The sequence below is a fragment of the Salvia hispanica genome, chromosome 6 (assembly GCF_023119035.1).
Source record: "Salvia hispanica cultivar TCC Black 2014 chromosome 6, UniMelb_Shisp_WGS_1.0, whole genome shotgun sequence".
Taxonomy (NCBI): Eukaryota; Viridiplantae; Streptophyta; class Magnoliopsida; order Lamiales; family Lamiaceae; genus Salvia; species Salvia hispanica.
The window spans coordinates 29122502-29147467 of NC_062970.1; the positions used below are offsets into that span (position 1 = coordinate 29122502).

Genomic DNA, 24966 nt, shown 5'->3' on the forward strand with positions numbered 1-24966 from the left:
ACAGTTCGGGAACCAGAGAGAAGTTTTGTGGGCTAGTATTCAAAGCGTCACGTGGAGAAGCTGCTAGCCATCTTCAATTCTTTGGAGAATTAATTAGGTATTTTTCTGCTCCGTAGAAAAACATGTTTTAGGTTTTAATATTCTTAAAGCATGATTAAATCAAGTTATGAGCATGTTACATGTAAGAATTACGCGAATAGATTTTGTCTAAATAATCTACTAAATAGATCTGATTATTATGTGATTTATTGGTGTGATTAATAATTGTTAAATTATGTTAATCCATGCAACACCGCTTCCGCTGCCAGTTCCTTCAAAGATTATGTGGACTTTATTCTTCTGGGCTTGGGTTATTGTTTCAGCCCATTGGGATTTAATTGTTGGCCCAATACTTTTGGCCTGCTTTGACCGAGACCTGATATCAATGGCTGAGATCTAGTCACGTCTCAGCTCACCTGGATCATTGATTGCAGCCGTTGGATCTAGGGTTTCCTGTTGATATGTGTGAGGTATGTGAGAGTTATTCTCATTCCAGTTTTCTCTCTCTCTTTCTCACTCTCTCGACGATGATTTGTCTTCGACCTTCTCTCTTTTCCATTCTCCGACGATTCTCCGATGACTTCTTCCGATCAAAACCTCGGTATTATTGAGTGTTGATCTGTGATGGCTTCGGCGGCGGTAACCACTTTGGTTTCCGGCGGTGACGACGGTGAAAGGCGACGATCTGTGAGATCCGTGTATGAGACCTAATTTCAACGGTGAATTGGTGATAGATCTGGTGTTTGAGGAGGCGGTGTGGCTAGATCAGCTGTGTGACTGTGTCTGGGTGTCTGATCTTCGGTGTTCTCCTTGGATCTTGATTCTGGTTGAATAACTCGGTGCTATCGGCGGTGTCTGAGCCGATAGCTTGATTTCTTGAGATATTCTTAGTTTCATTCTTAGATCCGAAAGGATCATTTTGTTGTTTTACTAACTATTTTACTTAGTGTGCAGGAGCTTCTATTCTAGGGTTTCCAGAGGTGTCTCGGAACAAAGTGACCGAAGCTATGTCTGTAACTTTGTAATAGTTAGAGACTTCTTGTTGTAATTGAAGTATTCTTTTCTTGTATTCAATTACTTGTAAATAAGCCGCTTGGGTGAGGGTCTGGCTTAGCCCTCTTACATAAGAACAAAAAGGTCCTAGTAAATAATGAATCCAACTAGTACTTACACCCAACATCACATATTCACAATAGTCACTTAAAACATGTATAGCTCAATTTGTGGAAAGGTTGTATAGCTCAAAATTAGGATTTATGAAACTAATTGCAACATAGAGCAATTCTAAAAATAATAGCACCATAGATCATCCAAACAAATCTGAGACATGCATTTAAGTTTGAAATTCCAAACATAAATGTTGAATAGATTTATAACAAAAGAAGTTCAAAATTCATGGATCTCCCAATTTAATTATATACTCCTTTAACACAATTTAATTATATACTCCTTTAACATAAGTAGTTAACTTCTCAAATGTCAAAGCGAATGAAATAATGGTTTTAATATAAGAAAATGAATAGTTTAGTGTTAATGTGGTAATAATAAATAAAAATGAGTGGCATAAAGGAATTAAATAGTACGTCTAACAACCATTTCTTATTTTTATACCCAAAACCTTTTTTTGGAGATATAGTCAAGGCTTTCCAAGTAAACACCATATTATGATTTTTTGGATTTATATGATGCAATAGAAGAAATGCCTAGGTAGGAAGATGGTGACTAGACAAAGAACGTGGACCGTAGATTTTGAGAGATGACATTCAAGTTCTTTTATCATTATAAATTTTGAGAATCAGACAAAAAGAAATCATATAAATCAAGATTATGCAAAATATATGAATTTATAAAGAATACACTGTTATAAGATTTAATCCAGCTATCCATTACATTGGAAAGTTATGGTGTAATTTTTAGCATACATTTTCAACCCAATAATAACACGTTGGTGAAACATTTTCAAGTCGTTATATCAAATAAGAGAGGCAAATTGAAATAATACCCTTTTATATATTCGAAATATTACATTATAGTATAAGAAAATGTATTTGTCTAAATTGTCTAAACCTCTCACTGAACAGAGATGAGCATGTCAGTTTAAGAATGATTTGTTTCCAAATTGGTACCATTCCACCAATCTTTATACATGCGATACATACAAATTGTTTCTGAAATCACATCACTAGAGATTATTTGTTGATGTATCTGGAAGAATTGGATATGTGTCTAATGGCTTTCCCTCTGTACATAGATTAATATATATAGCTGGACATGCTCAATAGCTTGATTGGATGTGGTATCTACTACATCCGGTATATCGGTTGTGGAGTCCATTGAGATGCACGTTGAGTTTTCCCGACTTAGCCCCATCGAGAGGGATGCAATCTTTGTATTCGCCTTCCATTAGAACCCTCGTCAATGTTAAGATGCATCTTCCCATGTAATTCTGCATTAAAACCAAATGTTTCAACAAAACACGCTTTATGATCCTTGAAGAGTCAGGTGTCAGTAGCTAACTCAACTGTAAAACTAATGACAGATGCTTGAAGAACTACCGATATCTTTTTACTTTTTCTATGATTTACTGGTATAATGCACCAATTAATTACGAAGGAAAGAAGGTACCTTCCCAAATGTATCATGGTCCCATAATTCGAGAGTAAGCATATCGTGTAGTCCATCCTCAACAACAAAATCGAAAGTCTGATTCCAGACGGGATTCAGACATTCATCCACAACCTAGAAACACAAAGCACAGATTGTAATAATTGACAATCAGAACAACAATGGATGATCTGATCTAAGATATTCTATAAAAGACGGCATAGTGCAAAGAGGAGAAGAAAACAATTGATGATGTTTTCGGGTGAAGTACTTGACCAAAGAGCAACATACCCTGGTTTTATTTTTCGATCCTGTTTTCTTCATGGTGAGAACCACATAAGGGTCAGCCTTCCCCAACAGGTCAGCTGGCTCCAAGTCTTCGGCAGAAATGACCGTAACAGAGAGTACACCTCTTACAATCACCTCCCTTCCATTGTTGCCTTCACCTCCATTTTCATTTATATTATTCCCACCATCTGATCCATGTTTAAATACCTTCTCCAGTGAAGTCATGGAGTATTTCTGGGCAAAGGGATTGATTAACCCATTCTGCATGCCGTTAGGGCAATACAAAAGCTCCAAGTGCACCTAGAAAAAAGAACATAACACCCAGGGATAAGATGCAGGCATGCACCAAAGTGTAAAATTAAGACAAACAAAGTTTCATACAATAAAACTGATAAATATAACTCACTAGCTTATTTAATACTAAGAGTTAAGAGAAACAAGTGCGCTGAGATATTTATTTACTGAATAGTACCATTAAAAAAGTGCATCAGTTAGATGTTTTCTCATCAACTTCCTCATCCTCATATTGATCAACTTCCTCAATCTTAAAAAATACTAGTTAATTGTAGAATTGTCAAACTCACAGATAGTTCAAGTTCTTCAGATCCCCCAGAGAACTGGGAATTTCACCAGTTAGCCGGTTAACAGAGAGGTTGAGCGCTTGAAGCTTTTCTAACTTCCCAACAGCGGCCGGAATAGTACCAGTGATTCCATTGTTTTGCAGTAACCTAGAGAGACACGGGAATTAGCAAAATCATACTCCATCCAAGAATCAAGCATTATCTAAACTACTTACAGAGATTGCAAGTTAGTGAGGTTCGCTATTCGAGGCAACAGAGTTCCAAATAAGCCAAGGCTAGATAGTCCTCTGGTTAAACATCAGGTAAGATCAGTGATAAGATTGAAAAACTTTTCACTATTATGCAAGCATTGGTAACAAGAAAGATTAGTGATGACATTGAGAAAACTATGTCAGGATTAGTTTCGGCGGCTGAGCAACTTTACCTGCAAGAAACACCATCAAGTTCAAGGCTTGGTTATATTCCATTTACTTGACAGACCACATTGTGTGGTCATTCTGCCAGTTTATGCAGCACTCCAACCCACAGTTTTTCTTACCCCTCTATCCTTCATCTTTTTCCTCACTTGCCCTACATCTTCCCACATGCCCATAGAGCCATAAAAGTCTGAGACCAATATGTAATACCCATCATTTTCTGGGTCAGCTTCAATAGCATGGTTTGCTATCTTCATACCCATTGCAGCATTATTATGTAATTTACAAGAATTTAGCAGAGAACCCCATATGCCCCCATCAGGGGTAAACGACATCGATAAAACAAGAGCTTCAGCCTCATCCAGATAACCAGATCGCCCATAAAGATCCACCATGCATGCATAGTGCTTTAGTGTGGGTGCAATAGAATATTCCTTCATTTGGTGGAAGATTGACTTGCCCTCATCAACTAAACCAGCATGAACACATGCTGAGAGTACTGCTAGAAATGTTAGGTCATTTGGTCTAACATCAGATTCTTTCATTCGTTGGAACATCTCAACTGCAGATTTTCCATATCCATGCATACCATAACAGGAAATCATTACATTCCAACATATGATATCCCTATCACTTAGTGAGTCAAAAATTTCTTTTGCCACATCAATTTGTCCACATTTGGCATACATATCAACCAACGATGTAGCAACAGAAACTTCACAGCCAAATCCAGCTTCTATGATATAATCATGAACTTTTTTCCCCTTTTCAAGAGATGCAATCTGAGCACAAGCAGACAACAAAACAGCTAGTGTTGCTTTGTTAGGCTTTAAGCCTCTCGTAATCATTACATCGAAAAGAGCTATAGCCTTGAGACAATTACCATTGTCAGTGTAAGATGAGATAAGAGAGTTCCATGTAGTAATGTCATGTGATGTGTGATTGAGTAACCTTTCTGCTTCATTCAACTTACTACATTTCCCATACATTTTTATCAGTGAATTAACAATTGTGACCTTCTCAAGCATCATTGTTTTCATCATACAGCAATGTATAGAACGAGCAAAATAGATGGCTCCCAATCTTGAGCAGGAAGAAATTACTGATAATAGACTGGATAAATCAGGTTTAATCCCTTGATATTGCATTTGTCCGAAGAGCATTATACATTTCTTATCTAATCCTACCTTTTCATAGCTAGACACCATTAGACTCCAAGAATCTTTTACCTGATCGCGGCATTGAATAAAAATCTTCTCAGCAAGATCCACGAGGCCAAACTTACAGTACATTGACAATAACGAAATATGTACCTTCTCATCAATCATATAATTCCTCCTTATAATAAAACTATGGAGTGCCTTCCCTTCAGAGACTCTATGTGAATTAGCAAAGCCAGAAACCAAACAACTAAATGCCATTCCATCAGGATGTAAACCAGCAGCTTGCATCCTCAAAAATATATCAAAGCATTCAACAATGCACCCCAACCTTGAAAAGACACCCATGAGTAATGTCCATGATATTAGATCCTTATCTAAAACTTCAGAAAAAGACATGCGTGCATCCTCAACACTACCACACTTGGAATACATTGACAAAATGGCAGACTGAATCACATTTGAGGATACAATTCCTGATTTTAGAGCCAGCACGTGCAAGCACCTACCTTCAACCAAAGCACACAAGTTTCCACAAGCCTGAAAACCCCCTTCTAATGTTCGGAAATTCAGCTTCTCACTATTGCCACCAGTTCTATGCATCTCACAAAGACAGTGAAAACCTTTCTCACTCTCGCCATTCTGCACGTGCCCTATCACAAGTGCAGTCCAAACAACCACATCTTTAACAGTAGTTTCATCAAACATAAGAGATGCATAGTCCATAGTTCCACATTTCGAATACATATACACGAATGAAGCACCAACAGCAGAGTTTCCATCGAAAAGATTCAGTTTTGAGATTAATCCATGAAATTTCATGCCAATAGAAAGCGATTGGAGTTCAGCACAAGCAGAAACAACCATTGGTATGGTAAATTGGGTAGGCAAAATGCCAGCAAACCTCATCTTGGAGAAGAAGTTAATAGCTTGCACATGGTCCCCATTAGAAAAATGGGCTTTGATGATGGAGTTCCAAAGAAAGTGGTCTGTAAAAGTGAGGGAATCAAATACTTTGGTAGAATTATGGGGCTGCTTGAGGGACGCATAATATGCTATTAGCTTTGATGCGATAAATTTATTGTGTGCGTTACCGGTTGTTATGATAGCGGCATGAGCAGATAGAAGGGTCTTGTGGTCCAAGTAATCGGTAGTAAGGAAAGAGTCAATGTGTTTGGTAAGGTAACTCGATAGCGAATCGACAATCGAATTAGATGAATGGAGATGTTTGTGGAGCTTCGGGAGTGTGAATACAAACATTGAGTGTGGGAGGAGCTTCGGGACAACCGCGAGGCTGTATGGAAGGAAGAAGGAGCTGTGCGATGGAGGCGTAGGCCGCATCTGGGGTTGAGGAGTATTAATTTATAATTTGGTGGGCTTTTTGGTACTTATAAAATTATGTGAATTTTAGAGAAAAAAAATTAAAAATAGGGAGAAAATGAATATAATTTATTGGGAAGTGAGAAAATATATATACTTTTATTTAATTTTGATTTTTTAAATTAAATTCGATTTTTTTAAAAAAAAATTGAAAATGCTAAACGCTATGCCGTTGGCCAATCCCGTCGCGCCACGTCGCCTGCTCGCTGGCACGGACGTGCTTGATGATATATTTTTGAGTGAACTACATAAACGGTACCAGATCTTTCACTTTTGCGCATAAATAGTACCTGATCTTTATTTTATATCGTTTTTTGTACCTATTAATCACATTTTTGGTATCTGGTGCAATTTTCACCCCAAAATACCCTCTAAACAAATTCGTTTTTCCATTTGTGTCATAAAGGGTATTTTGGGCATTGACAAAACTAGTACCAAAAGTGATATTATAATACATTCTCTTGTACTCCTCACTCTTTATACTATTATTATTAATCAATATTAATATTATTATTTTGATGTTATAAATTTAGAATTAATTTATTTTTAATATCATTTAAATATATTTAATTATAATTATAGTGATAATTATATTTAATTATTATAATAATATTATTGTTATAATAGTAAAAACTAATAGTAATTAATAAATAATAATTATTGTTTATATTAAATTAATAACTAATCAATATAGTTTTAATCAAAATTTAAAATTGTGAATTGTATTCATAATGATAAAGAGTTGATTTATATTATAAATGCAATTAGATGTACGTATAAAATAAAACACTAAAAAGAGAAAAGAAAAAAGAGGACATAAACTAAGGAAGAAAAAGAAAGAAGAAAGGAAGATAAAATACTAAAAAGATTGAAGAAAAAAGAAAGAAGAAAAAACTAAAGAAGAAAAAAAGAAATAAGAAAGGAAGAAAAAAAATTACATATTTGGTTCTATTTAATTAAAATTTCCGAAAACATCCTTCATAACAAAAAAATCACTTGGTACGCAAGGTTATTTTTGTCATGGGATACCAAAAACGATATAAAATAAAGATCGGTATCATTTATGTGCGAAAGTGAAAGATTAGGTACCGTTTATGTAGTTCGCTCTATATTTTTTATATCACAAAACGCGACGTTTTTTTTGTCATGATTTTAAAAATTCAAAATATAAATTACATTACGAAGACCAAAAAGGAAAAGAGAATATTTAAGAATTTAATTAAATACGTATTTCTTATAATTCTGAATAACTTTTATAAAATAGACATAGTTCAGACTTAGTGATATGTTCCAAAAAAATAATGAAACAATTAAATATAACCATACACAAAATGTAATTTGCGTTCGAAATCGAGAAATAAAAAATAATGAAACTTGGTTAGCGTATTTAATTACGTCACATATTCACAATAGTCAATTTAAACATGTATAGCTCAATTTTTGAAAAGGTTGTATAGCTAAAATTTAGGATTGAAACTAATTGCAACCATAGAGCAATTCTAAAATAATAGCACCATAAATCATCCAAACAAATCAGAGATTTATGCATATAAGTTTGAATTCCAAACACAAATGTTGAAAAGATTTATGATATATACTCCTTTAACATAAGTAGGGAGTAGTATCTTCTCAAATGTCTAAGCGAATGAAATAATGGTTTTTATGAATAGTTTAGTGTTAATGTGGTAATAATAAATAAAAATGAGTGGCATAAAGGAAATAAATAGTACGTCTAACAACCATTTCTTTTTTATACACTGTTATAAGATTTATAATCCAATTATCCTTTACATTGACAAGTTAGTATACATTTTCAACCCAATAATAACACGTTGGTGAAACATTTTCAATTTCAAGTCATTATATCAAATAAGAGGAGGCAAATTGAAATATAACCATTTATATATTTGAAATATTACATTATATAGTATAAGACGATGTATTTGTCTAAATTGTATAAACCTCTCACTGAACAGAGATAAGCATGCCAGTTTAAGAATGATTTGTTTCCAAATTTGGACCATTCCTCCAATCTTTATACATACGATACATACAAATTTTACTTCAAAAATCACATCACTAGAGATTATTTGTTGATGTCTCTGGAAGAATAGGATATGTGCCTAATGGCTCTCCCTCTGTACATAGATTAATATATATAGCTGGACATGCTCAATAGCTTGATTGGATGTGGTATCTACTACATCCGGTATATAGGTTGTGGAGTCCACTTGAGATGCACGTTGAGTTTTCCCGACTTAGCTCCATCGAGAGGGATGCAATCTTTGTATTCGCCTTCCATTAGAACTCTCGTCAATGTTAAGATGCATCTTCCCATGTAATTCTGCATTAAAACCAAATGTTGCAACAAAACAAGCTTTATGATCCTTGAAAAGTCAGGTGTCAGTAGTTAATTCAACTGTAAAACTAATGACAGATGCTTGTTTTGGAAAGCACGATCGAAACTAATCACTCACAGTTGAACTATATTCGTCAAACCAGAATGAAACAGATTCTCGTTGAGATGAATCCATGTTTCCCGTCTTGCAAAAATGGGCTACTCAGTCTCTTAATCAGTATCATGTAACTTAGGTAGGTATTAGGTAAGGATACTTGATTCAGCCTCTTAAACTACATAACTTCCTTCACATGATTGGAGTTTATTTCTATGTACCTCATCCTCATTCTTCAATAACAACTTTAGGATTTATATGTTTTGTTGCTAAACACTAATAAGCTTTCTGTTTTGAGCATTTTATATGAAGAACTACCGATATCTTTTTACTTTTTCTATGATTTACTGGTATAATGCACCAATTAATTACGAAGGAAAGAAGGTACCTTCCCAAATGTATCATGGTCCCATAATTCGAGAGTAAGCATATCGTGTAGTCCATCCTCAACAACAAAATCGAAAGTCTGATTCCAGACGGGATTCAGACATTCATCCACAACCTAGAAACACAAAGCACAGATTGTAATAATTGACAATCAGAACAACAATGGATGATCTGATCTAAGATATTCTATAAAAGACGGCATAGTGCAAAGAGGAGAAGAAAACAATTGATGATGTTTTCGGGTGAAGTACTTGACCAAAGAGCAACATACCCTGGTTTTATTTTTCGATCCTGTTTTCTTCATGGTGAGAACCACATAAGGGTCAGCCTTCCCCAACAGGTCAGCTGGCTCCAAGTCTTCGGCAGAAATGACCGTAACAGAGAGTACACCTCTTACAATCACCTCCCTTCCATTGTTGCCTTCACCTCCATTTTCATTTATATTATTCCCACCATCTGATCCATGTTTAAATACCTTCTCCAGTGAAGTCATGGAGTATTTCTGGGCAAAGGGATTGATTAACCCATTCTGCATGCCGTTAGGGCAATACAAAAGCTCCAAGTGCACCTAGAAAAAAGAACATAACACCCAGGGATAAGATGCAGGCATGCACCAAAGTGTAAAATTAAGACAAACAAAGTTTCATACAATAAAACTGATAAATATAACTCACTAGCTTATTTAATACTAAGAGTTAAGAGAAACAAGTGCGCTGAGATATTTATTTACTGAATAGTACCATTAAAAAAGTGCATCAGTTAGATGTTTTCTCATCAACTTCCTCATCCTCATATTGATCAACTTCGTCAATTAATCATGTTGAAACTTGTTTCGTGTTCCAAATATACTTGATAATGATCTTGTCTCTTCTATAGCAACTTTTAATAACCCTCCCCTCTTATAAGGCCTTTTAAGGGGTATCAAAGCAGGCTGAAGTTGATGATGGGTTTATTTATTTCAAGTGTAGAAGTCCAATGGTTATTATTCCGGCCCACACGTGCAGGGGCACATTGAGAACTTGGCAATGATGCAGTTTATTCTATATAAGAATGGATATGTGTGGCCCATATCTAGACTCCACTAATCAATTTCAGTCCCTATTTCATGATCTCCTCCGGATCACTCTCTTCATCTGGTACAGAGGGAGCTTTATAATTATCAGTAGGATTTCATTTTAAAAGGTATTAAACCAACAATCAAGGTTTGCCATTAAAAGCCTGCCTTTGATTAACAAAGTAAGCATGTGATTTATAGTTTCAAGTTGTTCTTCTCCACTTCCCCATCTTGTCTACACACTACAATCACTAACGCTACACAGATATCTGCCAATTTTTTATGTATTAAAGAAAAAAAAAATCATGGAAAAGATGCAGGTGAAAAATATAGTTAAATCTATTACCTCCCCCCTATTTTTAGTGTCTCTCTGAATCTCCAAATCTTTCACCAATTTGAGCCACACATCCTTCACCTTGCCAGGCTGAAGCTCGGATAGCTGAACTTGAGCAGCACCAATTAGTTCAGCTGCCTGAAGCCCTTCATCATCATAGATTTTTACAGTCAAATGCTGAGTTGCAAGATCTTCAATTACAAACTCAAAATGTTCATTCCAGACTGGACTCAACTGGTTGTTCTGCAGAAAAAGTGAACAAATGAACGGATACATCTCTCTGCTCTGAAGTAATGAAGGAATCATGGAGAACTATATATTTTAAGCAGATTAAGAGTCTTACAATGGTCCTGCTTTTCTTCATTTTATCACGCAAAGGCCGCACATATAAAACAGCATAAGGATCAGATTTCCCTATAATGTCCTTATTTGTTAATTCCTTTGCCTGCACGAGCTTCACCTCCAATTTCCCAACAGGCTTCAGTTCAAGGTCACTAGAAACAAGAACTTGAATTTCAATAAAAGCTATTTCAGACAAAAAAAATAAGGTGTAACTAATAATGCCACAGATACATAAATAAATAATCAACCGAGGCAGCAGTTTGTTACAAAACTACTAACCACCCCAAGTCCCCAACATATACACATATATTTATACAGGGTTTGTTTAACTAAAAATCATTTTTTAACCTATAAAATATGAACCACTTTCAGCCCTTAGATGGTTATTATCTTAAGGACCGATTGTTTTAGATCTCCAACTTGTTATGAATTCATCATTTCCACAGCAAATTTATCATCATTCAGCAATTATTATCTAACCCTCTAGTCGTGGGTTCGAGTCCCATGGGAGGTACGAATACACTTAATAGTTCATATTTCATGGAGTACTACTTTAAGTGACATATTAGGAAATAATAACAAAAGTAGTCATGAATATAAAACACAAATGTGTATCTACATCTTGGGGCGTGTGGATTTCACGATATAATTCTCGGATATACAATGAGAGAACAGATATATATATAGGCAAAAGCAGCAAACCCCAAAAATAGTAATAATCCCAAAACTTCTAGCTTTTACACAGGGGGAGGTCCACCACTTGGCTGTCCCCGGAAGGACAAAATGGCCTCCGAAGCTTGTTAATGAGGATTGTGAATAATCCTGGGAGAACAAATTTCGTACTAACAGGTGTTACTGCTAGCTAAATAATGCATCATGACAACATTAGAATCTCCTCCCCTTGGTTGATGGTAAAATGCCTCTTATCATAATGAAATTGAACAGAAAATTTCTCAAATACGGGCTACTAAAATTGCCTTGTGTCTACTTTTCAGTTTTCATATATATTAGCCTTATTATACCTTTAAGTGTAAATAAATTTGCTTGATTGGAAAAATATCCATGTATGGATTACTTAAAGAGATACGAGGCAGGCTCTCCTCACTAATGGCACTGGCGCAGAGTGAACTCTTCTTGTTTTTTTTCCACTTTACTCTTTCAATCTCCATGATTCTTATGTTGGGCAATAGTGGTTGTTACCATGATTATGTGACTATTGTGAAAATAAAAGCAATCGAATTAGTTAATGAACATGAGACTTACCTATAATCTCCAGGCAATATAGGGATTACTTTTCGAACCGGCCATGTAATAGAATCTTCTACAGCATCTCTTATAGTACTCTGTATAAGCAAACACTCCTCAATAATCAATGTGAAAAGAATATTCAATAGATAAATCAAAAGTTGGATTTTGTGAGAGAAATAGTAAGGTTGCAATGGGTAGCTTACATATGAATATATAGGAAGGTACTAGATCTGGAAATCATCAAGCAGAATCAGGCAGTAAAAAGACCAGACTTCAGACCATAGATTATAGTAGCTATTAAAAGCAAAGATAAAATAATGAAAACTGCATTTCCTTAGAATGACTTTCAATCTACGAAAAAAATATCTAAACACCACTTTCTGTATGTATTCTGCATGTGCACAAAATGAATACATGTGCCAGAAAATTATATAGGCATCAAAAATCGAAAATTTACTGATCGTTAGTGCCATTGAAAATTCTACACATGCTGAAGCAGATTATCAAAGAGTAACAACAGTGGAAGAGTCATAGTAGTGAAGACTAAAGAGCTATGGCATCCAAGTAGGAAACAGAATTTTATAGTAGTACAAAATTAGTTGTCAACTTTGGATCCAACTATTGAATAAGATTTAACAATTCATATAAAAGTTCTCTACTTGGGCTTTCCTAAATTTCCCCATAAGTAATCATACCAATTCTTTTACATCCCTGTTAATCTCAGTTTGCCTTGCATGCAGTTCTTATATTCTGAACCAAGCCAAGCGATATGAATTAAAATGGGCTTAAAAAAATGCCAAATTAGTGCCTTATATAGTTATACTATTAAAAGCATTCACAGCCATTTAATGTCAAATCATAAATGATCAAACAAATCATGTGAAATAAAGACAAGATATACAGACCTCAATGGCATCAGAAAGGCCAGGTATCGTTGATATGTCTCCTCCCACGACTTTGAGTGTGAAATCTAGCTTTTTCTGAAAGTCAAAAATGAATTTAATTGAGATGCTTTCAAGTAAAAAATGATTTTAATATAAATGGGCAACATAATATCTTGTTGAATGTGCAATTAGTGCATGGTACAAAAACTTCAAATTTTATTAACATGACCACTAAGGTGTCATTATGGAGCATTGACAGGTCCCAAAGAAAGTAATGCTACACCTGTGCTATTTTCATGATAATAACAATTCCAAAATTATAAAGAACCAGAAACTGGATGGATAGGTACTGTACTTTGTGACGTAATGAAAAGCAAACAGCTCCAAAGCAGGGAATCTCATCCACTAACGGTCTGAAAATCAACCTGAAGACACCAGTGAACCCAATATTTTTCACCTAAATAAAGAGCAACCGTTACAAAATTAAGGACTGCAGTTTTAATAAAAAAAAATACTCCCTCCGTCCCAACTAAGTTGAGACAAATCTTTGGGCACGGAGACGGAGATTAAGAAATAGTGTTGAAAAGTAGGAGAGAGGAATAAAATAGGAAAGATGAGAGAGTAAAGTAGATGGTGGAATAAAGTAAGAGTAATTTGATGTTTTGTGTTTTGTTAAAAGAGGAAATGACTCAACTTAGTTGGGACATCCCAAAGATGAATACGACTCAACTTAGTTGGGACGGAGGGAGTACTAATAAGCGAACATAAAATTTGGTGAAATAGCAGTATATCAAAATGTAAATGGCGCAGCTGAGTGACTACCAAATGCAATGGTATTGGGTATTTTATACTCATGCCGAATAAGGTTATGAGTGGATGCATATGCAAACATTCTTTTACACGCAAAAACACACTTGCACTATGTGCAGGCAGACTCTGATAGCTATATACTCTGATGAATTTACCATGAAGATATTGCATAGTAGTAGTAGTAGTAGTAGTAGTATTTGTTATTAGCAGATGAATTTATCATGAAGATTTTGGCAGATACGGCGAGAAAGAGCAAATATATCAGGCTTCCAGTTGAAGCCTTTTATATATTCTACCATCTACAGAAAGAGCATACAAGGCAAGAGAAATGCTTATTGGCATTAACAAATACGAAAAATCTCTGTTAAGAGACAGAGAGCACATGCACAGGTTGCACACACACAAAAAAAAAGAGCAGTGGTTGGTTGAAACCATAGTCTCTGTAACCAGTAACCACATGCACTTCAGATTCAGAAAATCCTAAAGGTTTGGCCTTTAAATCATCAGTCACACTCCTGGGCTTATTCCAACAACAATGGACAAATAAAATTCTAAAGACAGAGAAATGTCAACAAGATACCTGCACGGGAAGAGCAACGCCAAGATAAGTCTTGATATCAAGTACTATATTGGGGTTACCATCCCACTGCATTTCTAATTCCATAGTGATTCCATCAATTCCATCTTCTAGTATTGAAACTCCTGAAGCATCATAACTAAAGTGTCATAGTGCAATTTGCAAACAAGATGGCAGCATTTCATATCATTCAGCTTGAGCAGAGAAAGGAGTGATAAGCTCATGAATGAATATCCTATATTGTGACATTACATTTTCTTTATCCAACCTTCAGCAATAATTCCTCAACTGCCCCCTCAATTTTTGTTGTATATGCACATTAAATTCAAGAGAGTAGGAGGGGCTACAGTTGATATAAAACCAAGTAAAGGGAAATGCAGAATCAAACCTGTGAATTGCGGGGCTACAGTTCCAAGCGTGAACTTGGAAAAGGTCAAAGAAGCTAATATAACTGGCCTATATTGCTCGAGGACTGGCTCCACATTAGCCTTTATCAGCTCCGACGCAGCCTTCAAACCGCCATAAAATCCAACATTAACACAAATGCAGCATCGAATTAGAAAACAAGAAATAGATAAAAGTAAAAATACTTAAAATTGCACCTCATTCACATATGGCCAGATCTTTTCGAGCTGAACATTAAGCCAAGTCAACTGAATTTCCATTTCCATTCGGGAAAAAAAAAGAAAGAATACATTAGTCTCAACGAATCCGCATAGATACGAATTGAATTGAACACGAAGCAAACCTTCTGGCGCTGCGAAAATACGACCCAGGAAGGATAGTACTCCGGCGACAATAACTTCCTCGAGTCCTCCACCGTCATTCTGGCAAATGAGGTAACCGTAGCAGCCTTTGAAAAGTTAACAAAATCATAAATAAATCAATAAAGTGTAAGATTCAACTACACAGAAAACAGTAATTCAACTCTAATTTGAAAGGTGGAATAGGAAAAAAGAGGTTACGAGATCGGAACGGTGCTTGGATCGGGCATTTTCGGAGCGGACAAAAGCAACAATGAGCACTAAGCCGACAACCAATCCGATCACCAACCCAGCTACGAAGGACATGTGGAAGAAAATGAGCTAGCTCTGCAGCTTCTGATTTATGAATTCGAAGCTGGTAGTGAGAGAGTGAGTGGTGTGGAGTGTGGAGTGTGGATGGGGACTTGATTCTGAGTTCTGATTGTGATTTAATGGCGGATTATAGTCTGGGATTAGTGATTTTCAGTAAGCTTTCCGCTTCTAATTTTGCCGTTGCAATCAATAGCAGTTAAAACAAGGGCTAATCATTTATTTCCACATGCCTAAGTTCATGTTGAATTGAGTACATTTCTACCTTTCTGGTCTTTTATTTTCTCATTTAAATATATTGAGCAATCAATCGGCCGAACATTTTTAAATTATTTATGATTGTGGAAAATAGTGTTAGCAATCAATCGGCCGAACTATGCAATTCTCTTGAATTAGTAAATTTTCTTGGAATAGTAATGATAAAGAGGAAATACTAATAAATGTTATTTGCAACTAATTAACTAACTGGAACTTTCTTTAGCTAACTAACTATAAGCCATTCATAACATAATCCCTTAAATCCATTCTTCTACTGCATTGTTCAACTTCATGGTATCACATCACTTTTTATCTCATTCACTACTCAAAAATAGTACAACACCACATTTCTATACATGAATTTCACTAGTTAATTTTATTTAATTTTATTTTGTATTCATCCAATTTAGTTTAAATTAAATATGATTTTAAAATCTCAAAAATGACATTTTATTGAAAATTGAAAATTACATGATTGAAATTCGAAAATTACAATTTATTGTAAGCGATAAAATATAGTACTCCGTATAACCTAAAATCGAAACACTAATAACGACTGTCAATTTCGCCCAAATGTGTTTGGTTAGATCTTCCTTGAGTCATGGGCGATAGAATTGTGAGACGACTCCCGACTCTCGATGTAGGCAATCAAATAATCTAATTCGTCAACAGATGAATTTGTTACCATCAGAGGTCATGTTTGAATTGAGAAAAAAAGTGTTTTAGAAGAGCGAAAGATAGAGTTTTTTAGTATAAAAAAATTAATGGATTTAATGAGATATTTATATATGAGCTTTTGAAGTTTTAGAGGATAATAAATGATAATTAGTTGGGCAACAAATATAATTTGAATTTTTGAATAAATATATTGTAAATGGACAAAATAGAAGCTCACTCGCAGGCAAATTAAAGGTTGTCACATTGAGGGTGGGGTGGGGGGGGGGGGTGACAACCCACCTCCCCTCACCCATCAGACACAACTCGAGCCAAGAGGGGCGCATCATGCAACACGTCCCCCCATCTCGTTCTGCTATTCAATGATACTATCCATTGTTGTTCATCATCTTTCCTTCCTACATGATGGTAATTTGTTGTTGCATAGCCAAAGTAAATAATAATTCATTCGTCCATTAATTGTGAAATATCGATTGCTTGTTGAACTCTATGAATTGCGTGAAAGTATGATATTCAAAATTCGGGGATCATAGAGTTTTAGAAATTTTCTTGGTGAAAAAAAAATAGAAGTAGTATATAATTTCGATTAGCATATATTTTAAGAAAATAATTGATCCATGTATATTTTTACGGATAAAGTGTATTTACCCACTAGGTAGAAACCAAGGAGTAGTACTTACTATAAGAATAATGATATACTTACTATTTATGAACATAAAAACAAGCAATTGTTATGTAATGGTGGTGTATGTTGGATGAGCACAATAATTAATGTTTTAAATAATAGTATTGGGGTTGATAAAGTTACTATGAATTTCCAAATATTTAAAAAAAGCTCGAGGCTTGACTCGATAAATCAAACTGGAGTTGACTAGGCTTGCTGTTTTTCAATTCTTTGGAGTAATATTTATCACTGTATTTGTGCAACTACACTAACTAAACTTGCCAAACATTTATATACACCATTCATCTAAAAAAACACACTAACTAATATGGAGAGGGAGAGGGAGAGAGAGAACTTTATAAAGGGTAAATATGAATGAAATTGATGCATGAAACTCTATAAGAATAGTGATTGAGCAGCAAACAAAGCATCAACACAGCACAACTTACGTTCACTATCTTCTCTCACTCTTGAAGTAGTCCATTCTAATCCCCCACAACTGCTCTCCCACGGCTTTCATATCCGGCCGATCCGCTCGTGTTGGTGCAGCGCACTGGATAGCCAAACCAAACATCTTCTCCAATATCTCCTTGCCTATCTTCTCATGTAGCAGAGGATCCACCATCTCCCAGAATCTCCCTTCGTTGTACTTGCGAAAAACCTGCACACCAACCGGACGTATGGTCCCAATTACGGTTCCAAAATAAGCTGACCCCGGATGTAAAACACACAAACTTACCCATTTCACAGTCACCCTCTCATCTGGCGCTCCTCTGGGGTCCACGGGCCGACGCCCGGTTAATATCTCTATAAGCAGTATCCCGAACGAGTACACATCGCTCTTTGTCGTAAGTTGATACGTCTTCATATACTCGGGATCGAGGTAACCCACTGTCCCTTTTACTTTGGTCGATACGTGAGTTTTCTCTGTGTCGTCTCCCAGCCTAGCAAATCCAAAATCTGCGACTTTGGCTCTCAAGCTCTCCGTCAGCAGAATGTTAGAGGACTTAACGTCCCTGTGGATTATCTGCTTCTCTGCAAAACCATTAACATCATCAGCAGTCGAAACCTCCATAAAATCAAATCAATCAGATATCGAAGCAAACAAAACTAATGCAGACGGCATAGCAGCAACAGACTCGTGAATCAGGGCTACAAGTAAATTTTGAATGAATTTCAATATTCAAAGCTGTTAAATCTAGTCTGTAGAATTTGAGCTGTTACCGGCATATAGATGGAGATACGTTAAGCCATGAGCAACATCGATGGCAATCTCAAGTCGCTGATTGAAATCCAATATCTTTCCCTTGATACCTACCAGAAACACCAGCCAAACATAGTGTATTTAACATCACATAACAAGCAAAGAATTGGCATTTTCCCAAGTCTAGAGGCTTTACCGTCTAAATACTCCCTAAGGGTACCATTGGGAACATACTCCGTGATGATCAGGCGTTCGTTTCCTTTTTCAAGATAACCTAGAAGCTTCACTAGGTTGCGATGCTCGATTTTAGCTAGAAGTTCGACTTCACTTCGGAACTCAGTTCGCAGAGCTTCAAAATGCTCCTGCACTCAATCCCACAACAAAATCAAATATACTATTTGCCAGAAGAAGCATGACATAGGGTCAAAATAAGGAAATTTATCGTTACTAATGTTTACTCATTTTAACTACAAACCTATTGTTATTAACATCATGAAAACTTCACTTGATTTTATCTAATCACGTTATTCAGGATAACATCTACCATCTCACATGTTCTAAAATGATTCCCAATAGTTCTAAATTGTATAGCTTGTGATATCTCTTACATAAGCTTAGGCAAGCACTTTGCAGCATAGCTTTTTTAAGATAGTCAAAACGTATGTGTATCATAATAATTACCAGAATCACGAAATCCCTATCTATTTTAGTAGAATGACTTCCTTTTCTTTTTGTAGTTCTACTTAAATGTGAACGCAACGATCAATTTTAGAAATCTACACTAACATTTAGAGTTACGTGTAGTGTAGTGTATCTGGAACTGTGCATTTAATGAAAATAAATTGATCCAGTACCTTTCTTGCTCGTTTGATAGCTACAACCTGGCCATCTGGTAGTTCGCCCCTGTAAACAGTTCCATACCCTCCTTCACCTATTTTTAATAAAGATGAAAAGTTTTGGGTCGCCTTCAAAACTTGGTGCATATTTAAACGAACAGATCCGAGCCTATTGAGTTTCGGAGACATTGAAAATCTTGAAGGACTTGGGGGCACTCTCAAGGGGCTCGGCGGAACTCTTTGTGGGCTGCCAACAATCTTTTCAAGTATAGGATTCATTTCTAAAGATGTAAATGCATCAGCTGCAAGAACAGTGCAATGTCAGCAAAAACAAATAAAGAAATACAGGATCCTCGCTTGCAACTTAAATATGAATAAACACAGAAAGAGTTCTGCCACTGTGATATCGCAGCATGTGCATACATTGTTGTATAAAATAGATGATGAAATTAATCATCCAAATACAGACTAACAACTCAAGAAACACAAATTATTGGACCATCAGATCAAGGGTATCAAATTTCAGAGCTAAATGTACAAATTAAACTTCAAAGAAAAGAAAAGAACCACAGTTAGCAATCAAGAGAAAGGTATTTGATAAATAATCTAGATACAACCCTATGCAAGGGTAGGAAAGACAGAGAAGCTAGACTCAAAGAAAGTTCATGGAAGCCGATATGTCAAAACCATACACTAATTTTCTTTAGTAATCACTTATAAAAGTGAGGATGAAGCCAATCCACCATACTCAATTACACAAGAAAGAATAGCTTAATGTCCAGTTTAACCAAACTTGGTTCCAACATATGCTTATCAGAAGAAAACATGTAGCAACAGTCCCACATCCAAAAGAAACAAAAAATAAAATAAATGACAGCAAACATCTTAACAGAGTTGGTGATGGATGTAACTCACTTGAATTTGGTTCCCTGGAGAGAGTATGACCAGAATCCTTTTTCCTTGCCTGAAAGCACGGACAGACTAAAGTACAACACAAAAGAAAGAAAGCCGGCGCTGCCATGGCTAGCATTTTCGGTTTTGATATAGGATTGTCATATTTATCCTTTCCACCCAAAGTTATTTTATCAGAATCAATCTCACTATATCCGTCTCTAGCAACAGCGTGGAGGGATTTTCTGCCAGACAGCAAAGGCAGTTTCTCTGCAATAAGATAAATTATTGGAAAAGTATCAAGTATAAGAACAAAATCTAGGTGATTAATACTGAAATCTCAGTTTTTTCCTGAAAACCCACAAATATGATATGTATAAGTTGATATAGTGATATATTACTAGTACCTAATGACTGGCAATACTTGTTTCTGATATTGTCCTGAACAAAGCATTGTCTCTCGTGATGATTGCGCATAGCCTTGCAGAATAAATACCGCTCTACCAATTTGCCGTTGATATAGAAGAGTTGGCGACTAGGATCATTTGAGTTACTAACATGGTACTTGCCACAATCCGTTTCATGATCCAACAAGCCAGAGGCAGCAGATTCCACAAGCAAGCACAATGTTAGCAAAACTAGTCCCATTTCGTTTGGAAGGGCAGAGCCGATGAATCTTCACAAGCTTGGCTACAACCTAGCTAGATGAAGCCATAATTCAATTACAAAACTGAATCTCCATTCAAGGTTCAGAAATGCCTTTTCTCAAACACACACCATAGTGAAAAATCATCGGAAAGTGCTGCAGAAAACCAATAAACCAGATAAATAAGCACAGGTTCAAAGTTTTTAATGGCCAAAAATCAAGATTATTCAAACCCACAAACAACACCAGAGCATAAACCATTGAAATTACAGAAACCCAATCAAACAGAAACTATGCTCTCTCGATTCAGACCCAAGAAAGACTGCAACTTTATCATAAAATAAATACACATCTCACTTAAAACTTTGTCAAAGCATTTATTGAAGTCAAAGGATCAGACCTGAATAAAGGCGGCTGATAGCAGAGATACACCCAACAAACATGCATCACTCTATGTCCAATTTGAATATACTATCGAGTGATGATGGTAGTGCTAATGTCAAATGAGAGTTAATTTAGATAAACCTGCCGAATGCGGAAGGATCCCGGAAAATTGGTGGGACATTATTCAGGAGTATTTTTTTCTTTTAATTAGACTATGTTTATCGGTGGGGTGGGTCGACCGCCACCTCACCCCACCTTTAAAAAAAAAATAAAAAATCAATAATATTGTCTCAATCTCAAGTAGACCACGGTCTCTCTCCACCCAAACACCAACCAGGCGGTCAGAATTGCGAGTCTAGCTTCTTACATGAAAAACAAAGCCCAACTTCAAAACAGAGAAGCTCACAAAGCTCTGCGAGACGATTTGGTTGAGCATATATGGGCAAAATTCGGCAATTGCAATTGAATGTCTAGTTTTCATCTTATGTATGAGCACCAATTATGTATTTTAAATTTTATATTTCAATTATTGTAATGTATATTTTTTTTTGTTTGTTTTTATAATTTTTAGTTTGTCATTTATTACGTTTTTCTATAAATTTACAATAATAAGTATTTCATGTATTAATAATATTATTAAAAAATAATATAAAAATAAATATATAATAGTGTGGTTGGGTGGTTGGGGTGGTCATTGATAAACCATGAAAATGTGGGTGGTTGGGTTGGATAAATATTGATGATGTGGAAGATGATGTGGAGGAGATAGAAATAAATTAAATATTGAAAAAGTGGCTGGTTGGGTTGGGTTGGGTGGTTGCTGATAAACATAGTCTTAATGAAATTCGGAGTAGAATATTCAAAGCTTGTTTGATGGGGTACAGTGCACATTGAAATTTCTTCACTCTTCATTTCGCAATTCTTGGTCAATTGAATAGGCGTCGCCGTTCAATCCATATTTATCAAAGCTGTAGTTTTCAGATTAATCTCTTCATTTCCAAGTTTGACTAAACTATTGCACACAATTGGGAAATATCTTACCTCTTCAAATATCTTTGTACTGCTAGTCTACTTCTACTATATTTGTACTATGTTTTTTAGTTATGAAAATTGTATTTGCAAAAGGAATCAACTTGCAATATCTGAGATAAAGAGTTAGTGGAATTAGTGTTACTAGAGTACGATGTCCATTATATAAAATGGAAAGTTTATATTTTTAGAAAACGGATCAAAAAGAAAAGAGTTTTTATTTTTTTGTAAACTAAGGAAGTATAATTTTTTTCAAAACAAGTGCGAAAAAGAAGCGTCTCGCTTATCTTGAGAGGAAAGGAGCATCATTTTCCTAAGACGATGGCTTAAAAGAAGTGTTTCATTCATAGTGGGATGAAGGAAGTACTACTAGTATTAGGGCATCCGCAATGGGGCGGACGATGGGTGTCCGCGGAGGATACCCATCGTCCGTCACATCGTCCGCCACTGTGGACGAGGCGGACGATGGGTCACGGACGATGCGACGCGGTTTAGTTTTTTTTTTTTAATTTTATTAAATTTTCAAAACCTATATATTCCTCTTTCACTTCATTTTTCACACTTCATTTTTCTCACTTCACTCTCATCAAATTCACTACATTTTCAAGCAAAATGGATTCCGGAGATTATCCGAATAGTCCGATGTTCGGTGGTGCACGATGGCCGGGTACAGAACCCGACGAATACCGGCCATTCGACACCAACGCCGAGTATGATCCCGACTTTTCCACCGACTCATACGGGGCTGTCCGACATGGAACCGTCTCCACACCGCCCCTCCGCCGCCGCCGCCGCTTCTGGGTCCGCCTCCAAGAAGAAGCGGACCAAGGCACGAGCCCAGAAGTTGCCTACAACGGAGGTATGTGAAGAGTTCGCCCCGGGAAGGACGAACTACTCCGACCCCGAATCCATCGTCTTGACGAGATGTTGGATTGATGTTTCGGAGGATCCGGTGTACGCCAACAACCAGAGAGGTGACTGCGTATTGGGAGCGCATCGCCGAGAAATACAACGCGGCCAAGCCGGCGAACGCGTACAAGCACCACGGGGAACAGCTCCGCAAGCACTGGGATCAAATAAAGAAGCAGGTAAATTTGTTCGCGGCGGAGTACGAGAAGTGCGAGAGGGAGCAGGCCAGTGGCGAGAGTCTTGCGGATGTGCGGGACAAAGCGATGCAGTCGTACATTTCATTGTACGGCGATTTCAAGCACTACCAGGTCCTGGGCGCTCTTGAGGGACAAGCAGAAGTTCGTTGGTGGTGTAATTCCCCAATCGACGGCGGCGAGGAGGAGGGCGTCGAAGCGCACCTTCAATGATTATACAAGTAGCGATAGCGGCGCGTCTCGGATGGACCTCAACAGTCCGGTGTTCGAACATGAGAGTTCCGGCACACCGATATCCTCCCGGCGTCCCCCTGGCGTCAAGGCTGCCAAGGGCAAGGGCAAGGCCACATCAACCTCCGTCGCGCCGCCTGACCAGGCCCCGTCGCCGACCCCGAGTTCGAAGCCGTTCGCGACTTCGACTGCGGCCCATGCGTACGCGGATTTGGCGGCCTCCTCCGACTACCGGACGTTGTTAGACGTGCACACCGCCCTCATGCAGGTGACCAACCCGGCTCAAATCGAGGGGATCCAGCGGATGATCGATGGCCTCAGCCGCAAGTTGGGACTTCTCTAGACTAGCCTCCTTTTTTTGTATTTAGTGCTTTTTTTATTTCTTATTTTTTTAACTTTTTTTTAATTAAGTAAAATTTGAATTTCCCTTTAATTGTGTTGTTTTTATTTGTTTATTATTTTTATTTACATTTGCAAACATAAAAATATAAATACAAAATAGTAAAATGCTTAGGGCGTCGCTTAGGGCGGGCTATAGTCCGCCCCACTGCAGATAGAATAGGAAGATGATAAAATGCTGACGTGGCGGTGCATAGGGCGTCGCTTAGGGCGTCCCATTGTAAATGCCCTTATGCATATATAAGAGTGAGGAAGATACAAGCATGACATACTATATTAAATGTGTCACGCCGTATACCATATCTAATGCTATGAGTATATTTCATGGATCATTTATAGAAAATTTAGATTATCTATCGAACCCTTGTGTATATTTTCTCTCATTCAAAGAAAAAATCTACGCCTATGAAATTCTTATTGATAGTGTTCTAACTAATCATTACAGTTGCTTAGAACATCTCCAACCATTTATACTAAACTCAAACTCAGTAAATGTCACACTAAACATGATTTTACTCCAACCATTTAAACTAAATTCAAACTTAAAATAATATTCTCTATATTATGCCTTTTTTATTCATAAAATTTGAAAAACTTATAGGTTTTGGTTTAGTGTAAACCTAAAGATAGGTATTTTTTCCTCAAAAACCAAAAATAAGATTAATTTTTAAGTACTATTGGAGCTAAATACCTATCTTATTTTAGATTTTAGAGTACTCTTGAAGATGGTCTTAGGCGATGATACGCTTATTGGTTTTGTGCAGTTATTGGATCCCATCTATTCTCTTTGATCTAGCTAGTTTTTTGAGAGTTTATATGCTACGAATTTCTATTGATTGATTGTTGGGCTTAGCCCATAGGAGAATAAGTCTTGGACAATCTAATTTATGGATCAATTGAATTAGATTCACATCATGAAAAGATTTTAGAGACGTTCGGCGTAGTGATTTTATGGCGATGTGCTTGCGTTATATATAGACATAATTTTCCGTTATTGGATTAGTTTTGTTATTTTA

The 24966-nt window shown here is 36.5% G+C and overlaps 3 protein-coding genes across 6 annotated transcripts; all 3 read right to left on the minus strand.

The window, feature by feature from the left end:
• Positions 1-2029: 2029 nt before the first annotated feature.
• LOC125192593 (pentatricopeptide repeat-containing protein At4g39952, mitochondrial) lies at positions 2030-6402 on the minus strand. 2 transcript variants are annotated; one of them, XM_048090214.1, is made up of 6 exons: positions 3937-6402; positions 3728-3799; positions 3516-3659; positions 2935-3231; positions 2665-2778; positions 2030-2485 (listed from the first exon to the last, which is right to left on the minus strand). In XM_048090214.1, exon 1 carries the CDS (start codon positions 6346-6348, stop codon positions 4018-4020), a length of 2331 nt encoding a protein of 776 aa, XP_047946171.1. In that variant the 5' UTR covers positions 6349-6402; the 3' UTR covers positions 2030-2485; positions 2665-2778; positions 2935-3231; positions 3516-3659; positions 3728-3799; positions 3937-4017. The 2 variants fall into 2 exon arrangements, with proteins under 2 accessions (XP_047946171.1, XP_047946172.1); XM_048090215.1 differs by lacking the exon at positions 3728-3799.
• A 1948-nt stretch (positions 6403-8350) lies between these two features.
• LOC125196979 (synaptotagmin-5-like) lies at positions 8351-15875 on the minus strand. Of its 2 annotated transcripts, XM_048095658.1 has the most exons (13): positions 15523-15875; positions 15306-15410; positions 15160-15210; positions 14946-15066; positions 14561-14682; positions 13526-13627; positions 13192-13266; positions 12302-12381; positions 11040-11190; positions 10709-10939; positions 9580-9876; positions 9310-9423; positions 8351-8812 (listed from the first exon to the last, which is right to left on the minus strand). In XM_048095658.1, the coding sequence occupies exons 1-13, from the start codon at positions 15625-15627 to the stop codon at positions 8669-8671; spliced, it is 1698 nt and encodes a 565-aa protein (XP_047951615.1). In that variant the 5' UTR covers positions 15628-15875; the 3' UTR covers positions 8351-8668. The 2 variants fall into 2 exon arrangements, with proteins under 2 accessions (XP_047951615.1, XP_047951616.1); XM_048095659.1 differs by lacking the exon at positions 13526-13627.
• A 1724-nt stretch (positions 15876-17599) lies between these two features.
• Positions 17600-21371, minus strand: LOC125197349 (calmodulin-binding receptor-like cytoplasmic kinase 3). 2 transcript variants are annotated; one of them, XM_048096085.1, is made up of 8 exons: positions 21205-21371; positions 20566-20855; positions 20183-20428; positions 19286-19569; positions 18628-18793; positions 18452-18541; positions 17967-18262; positions 17600-17888 (listed from the first exon to the last, which is right to left on the minus strand). In XM_048096085.1, exons 2-8 carry the CDS (start codon positions 20804-20806, stop codon positions 17682-17684), a joined length of 1530 nt encoding a protein of 509 aa, XP_047952042.1. In that variant the 5' UTR covers positions 20807-20855; positions 21205-21371; the 3' UTR covers positions 17600-17681. The 2 variants fall into 2 exon arrangements, with proteins under 2 accessions (XP_047952042.1, XP_047952041.1); XM_048096084.1 differs by having other exon boundaries at positions 20566-20960.
• Between the last annotated feature and the right edge of the window lie 3595 nt (positions 21372-24966).